This window comes from Notothenia coriiceps, unplaced genomic scaffold (genome assembly GCF_000735185.1).
Source record: "Notothenia coriiceps isolate Sejong01 unplaced genomic scaffold, NC01 NC01_scaffold00010802, whole genome shotgun sequence".
In the NCBI taxonomy this organism is placed as follows: Eukaryota; Metazoa; Chordata; class Actinopteri; order Perciformes; family Nototheniidae; genus Notothenia; species Notothenia coriiceps.
In genome coordinates, this window is record NW_011343503.1 from 1 (window position 1) to 5,034 (window position 5,034).

A 5,034-nucleotide genomic window follows, 5' to 3' on the forward strand; every position below is an offset into this window, starting at 1 on the left:
ATATTTTTCGTTTTTCCCAAAATTAGAAGTTGAAGTACGTTGTTAATCTTAAGCCCCAAGCTTGTTTTTCAGGTTTCAGGCTCGAAAATGACATTCCCAGAACAAATGACCATATCTTCCCTTCTAAAAGGGTTAAATTAATAATCTTTTTTCTCAAAGTAATGATAAACCTATGAGTTGGATGTAGAAAAGTCAGAATCAATCTAGATGTTTTTTATTTTAAAAAAAATTCAGATTGAACATGCTAAAGAACTGTAAATTATAGTGTCCGTCCAAAGAATACTTTGTACTTACAGTGAAAACTAACCTTGGATGATGGGTTAGTAGACTAAAAGCTTTAGGAATCCAAAGTACAACATATAATAAGTACCCTGTATCAAGATTGATGCAAAACAAGTGATATTTGACCTTTTTAGACAGATTTGGCAGAAAAAAACCTCTTCTGGGGCCATTTGGGTGGATTTTCCTTATCTCTGGCCCCCTTCTTCGGTTTTGACATGTGACATCTCTTTCTGATCGTTAGAGCCAATAGAATCGAAGGGAAACCGTCCCGCACACACTCATGTTTAAAAGAAAAGGTGACGTCTTCACGCATTCAATGAGAGCGTAGGAAATGGCCTGCTCTACTATTTTAAAACGGAATTGCAGTTTTATTGCTTATAGATTATCAGAACATTTCAAAGGGGACAAAGCCACATTGGATATTAACCTATGGATTAACTACATCATCGTTGTTATCGTTTTAATGCCATTGAAGACCAGTTTAGACCAGACAAAGACAAAGGTAAGCCATGTTAGCATTGTGTAGCTACCTAGCGCCACTTGTTTTGATTTACGTTTTTGTTGATAACTTTGCAAGTGTGTATCTTTCAGTGTTGAGGTGGGCACCGTTAGATTCTGTGTCTTTACGATCATAAACGATGTGTTGGATGTGCAGCTAGGATAAGTAATAAGGGAGCTAGGAGTTATTTTCGGTGCAGTAATAGGTTAGCATTTTTCGCTCTGGGCTAATTCAGAGGCTCACTGTTAGCATTGTGTTTTTTTTTTTGTTTTTTTTTTTTAAAAAGATCAGTTAAATGAGTTTTTTCCCGTTATATGGATATAAAATATTCATAGTTTATTAAATATTAAGGTTCCTTAGACGTTGTTTCCAGCAAATGACGCGATTTCGGCCCCGGAACCGGGTCCGTGGGGCTTAAGAGGTTTAAACATTTGGCCCTCAAAGTGATCAATTGTGTGTCCTTCAGGAGGACATCCGACTGGCCTTCCTCAACATCTCCAGGATCATGGACTGTGTGGGCTGCTTCAAGTGTCGCCTGTGGGGGAAACTGCAGGCCGGTCACATTTTACATCAGTTGTATAAATGATGTTCAGTATAATGTGAGGGCAAAAGGTAAAAGATGCTGTCAAACCATTTTAAGTATTTTAATCTGATTTGTTCCCTTGTCTCACTCCCGTAATCAGACTCAGGGATTAGGAACATCTCTAAAGATTTTGTTTTCCGAGCGGCAAATTGAAGCGCTTCCCACGTCCAACGTCCAGCGACCCAGCTTCCAGCTCAGTCGACAGGAGGTCGTCTCCCTGCTCAACGCCTTTGGAAGGTTGTCGCATTACATTTTCACATGTAATCCTCAGAGTAAACTTGAGTCAATTGAAGTGAGAATATATGCAACCAAATTTAAATGTCTGTTCTTTGTGTAACACAAATGTCCTGCAGGGTTTCTACAAGCATCAGAGAGCTCAAGAACTTCAGGTCGCTGTTAGCAGAGGAGGGATGACACTGTGGAGATCAAGTCTTCTGCCTCAATCCTGCTGAAATGTTTCAAACTTGCAACAGAGTTTAACAAAATTAATTATAAGCCTTCATTATCTGAGCGGCAATGGTGGAATTCAGATATTTTACTTTAACAGTAAATAAATACTTTGTTACAAGTCCTGCTGCATTCAAATGTTTACTTTATTAAAAGAACAAAAACATTATCAAACTATACTTAAGGTCCAAAAACGTATAGTACATCAGTATGTAGAATGGCCTTTATATTATATAACTTTCTTATAGTTATTGTTGAATAAATATGTGCATCAAATTCATTTTGCTGAAATGTGGACCTAAGTTTGAGTAATTATACTGCTTGGTAGGTTAATCTGTAACAATACATCATCAATTATTTATTTGATTGGTATTATGTACTAATAATCGAAAACTGCAAATGTAAAAACAAGGGTAGTGGAGTAAGAGTATAAAAGTGATTAGAGCCATTTTTGGTTCAGTTGTACAATGTTTCTGTTATGAATCTTTTTTCCTAAGGATGGCGCTGTTTGTAAAGCAAACCGATTTTTACTGATAAAAACTAAATTTAATTTCTTGGAAAAGTCTTCATTAAAGATGAAAAGGGCAAAAGAAGTGACACATCCAGACCTTTTATATATACAGTCTATGATCCAGACCTGTCGGAAAAGGAAAAAGAAGGACTTTTCTGGACCTTGCTGTGAAAGTAAAAAAACACAACAGATCCATACCTCACCAAAAAAGGGAAATAACTACAGGTCCAGCCCAGTCAAAAAAGTGAAAAAACACATTCTCTCCAGACCTTGCAAAACAAGGGGAAAAAGTGACAGGTAGGTCCAGAACTGGCTGAAAAAGTGTATAAAATAATTAAGAGCTCAGTTTGGTCCTGGTTGAGCTAAGGAAAATGCTCAGCCATCTAATGCTTAATATCTAAAATACAGTGAAAAATTGCATAAATTGGTCCTGAGTCATCATGTAGGTATGGCTATGCCTTACTGATGACATTTCCAAGTGGAAACATGTATAAAAGAAGGTAGGACCTAAAACTGAGCCTTGGGGAACACCACAATTCAGTGGATATTTTTTAGATGACCATTCATCCATGTGTATAGAAAACTGTCTATCAGTTAGGTAAGATGTAAGCCAATTAAAAACCATACCAGAAATGCCATCAAGATGGTGCAGTCTACTTAAAATTGTATGATACTGTATCAAAAGCAGCACTTAAGTCAAGTAATACTAAAACTGAGAGCTTGCTCTTGTCTGCATTACTTCTGAGGTCATCATAACTAAGGACATAACTGACCATTGTCTGTGGTTAACAGTAGCAATCAACTTAAGTGCCATTTCTGTCCATGTTTTACATTCACACTAACACAGTAACAGTTGGAGAGTGTCAGTGTGTAACTATGGAAACAGAGTGTGGAGAGGAATATGTTCAACGTTTGTTTAGCTGGTAAATAAATGACAAAAACATCATGTAGGCAAAGATAGAAATGGCTTGTCCCCATTTTCTCACAGTGACATTCCACCATAAATAATCAGTAGTGAATTAAGTACAAGTACTAATGCCACTCAAAGACTATAGTCAGCTAAATGTAACAATCTTTTTCGTAAAACTGTAATTGGTATCCTGCAGCCATGATGTGAGCACTATATATAAAATATGTATGAAATTTAGACATCAGTAAGAACATTGAATGTATGTTCCCACAAGCTGGAGTTCAGTGCAAGTGGTAACTTCTGGACTCTGGATAAATGTGACAGCCTTCCTCACTTTGAGTATTTTTTAAAAACTAAATAGTCAATAGAGTGGCGAAGTCCCTCCCTTCCGGTGGACCTTATTTAGGAAAAATTATGTATTGAAGTCAATGGCAGTGTGATATTCTTTTGGTATGCGTTAATTATAGAAGATGGCACTTGGCTTGTGGTGCCCAAAAATCATGACTTACTTTTTCACAAAGGATCTTAGGGCTAAAAGTAGATCCTGGTTAAAAAAAAAGTTTGCATTTTCCATTGTTTTAAAATAGATTTTATTTTGATTTAAAAAAAGGTTTAATAATTTTGAAATGGTTGCAAATAAATATAAATGTTGGGGATTCACTCAAACACATTCATACATAAATATTAGTTACAAAACGAAAACCTGATGGATTAACAAATCCATATATCAGCCAGCTGTCATTATGAATCAAGTACAACAATGAAAATACAACCTCAGCAAAAAAAAAAAAAAAAAAACCTCTTTAGTTTAAGAAAAAAAAAAAAAAAGTAAATACTGTTATGTCCAACAACATAACACATACAAAAAAAAAAAGCATGATACAACAGTAATTATCTTAAAATGTGTCTTCAAATGTTTTTTAAGAAAGCAAAAACACAATACTCATGAGGTAGACTTAAGAAATCAGATGGTAAACAAACTAGAAAGAACAATCTCGGTGCACACAACTTCTGAATGGAAGCCATGCATCATCTAAACGCTAGCTTGGAACTGCAGTTCAAGGTGCATTGGAGGAACATCTGATGTACCGTAAAGAGTTTCGTCAAAACATAATCCGTGCAAAAACAGTGGCTAAAATTTTGAACTTTGCGCAAAAATAAAAACATTTGAAGTCTAGTTTCCACAGATTGCGATCAATCTTAAATAAAGTGCAAATGAAACATCCACTGATGATCTAAAAGTTCTCAAGGATTGCTGAGCAGAGCGGCTGCCATGGTCTTGACGATAGCCGAGTTCAGATGAGGGATGAGGCTGATCTTCATCAGCTTGCTGCTCGAGTACTTGTTCTTCACAGCCTGCAGAGGAAAAAGGGTTTTATTTTTGCAACAAATCAAAACTTTAATGCTTATACTTGGTCGTTGAACTCACTTTGAACTTTGTCTTCCCCTCGTTGACCATCACTATGTTTTTGGCGATGTGCTGCATGATGGGCTTCAAATGGGTGGCGTCATAAGTGGAGTAGTGTTGCTGCTGAGGAGACTGAGACAAGACAGAAAAATTACCACCAGGAAAATTAAACATTTTAAGTGTAGATGCCCCTCAAATGCCATCACTCACCCAGGGCAGGGCTACCAGCAGCAGCTGGGAGAGCGCCAGAGAAGCAGCAGCGATCTCAGAGGGCCGATAGTGCACCATGTTGTAGTCAAGAAGCGTCAATTCCATCAGGTACTTGGCCAGCGTGTGTCTCTCTACATCAGACTGAGGCACAACCATCCAAACCAGTGAAATCTCATTAATTTTT

At 37.0% G+C, this 5,034-nt stretch overlaps 2 protein-coding genes across 2 annotated transcripts; one reads left to right on the forward strand and one right to left on the reverse strand.

The window, feature by feature from the left end:
* Positions 1-1,247: 1,247 nt before the first annotated feature.
* Positions 1,248-2,335, forward strand: LOC104946222 (ERO1-like protein alpha; the record flags this gene model as incomplete). Its single annotated transcript, XM_010772003.1, has 3 exons — positions 1,248-1,334; positions 1,465-1,601; positions 1,718-2,335. Coding segments are annotated over 3 exons (285 nt in total), but the record flags the coding sequence as incomplete, so codon positions are not given.
* Positions 2,336-3,821: 1,486 nt separating this feature from the next.
* On the reverse strand, positions 3,822-4,994 carry LOC104946221 (G2/mitotic-specific cyclin-B2-like). Its single transcript, XM_010772002.1, has 3 exons — positions 4,851-4,994; positions 4,662-4,772; positions 3,822-4,588 (listed from the first exon to the last, which is right to left on the reverse strand). Exons 1-3 carry the CDS (start codon positions 4,953-4,955, stop codon positions 4,478-4,480), a joined length of 327 nt encoding a protein of 108 aa, XP_010770304.1. The 5' UTR covers positions 4,956-4,994; the 3' UTR covers positions 3,822-4,477.
* Between the last annotated feature and the right edge of the window lie 40 nt (positions 4,995-5,034).

Excerpts from the sequence above, each read along its gene's own strand:
- LOC104946221 (XM_010772002.1), bottom strand. The coding sequence starts at position 4,955 with ATGGAATTGACGCTTCTTGACTACAACATGGTGCACTATCGGCCCTCT. Across the intron at positions 4,773-4,850 it reads TGCTGGTAGCCCTGCCCTGG|TCTCCTCAGCAGCAACACTA; the intron begins GTGAGTGATGGC and ends GTCTTGTCTCAG. Across the intron at positions 4,589-4,661 it reads AGGGGAAGACAAAGTTCAAA|GCTGTGAAGAACAAGTACTC; the intron begins GTGAGTTCAACG and ends TTTCCTCTGCAG.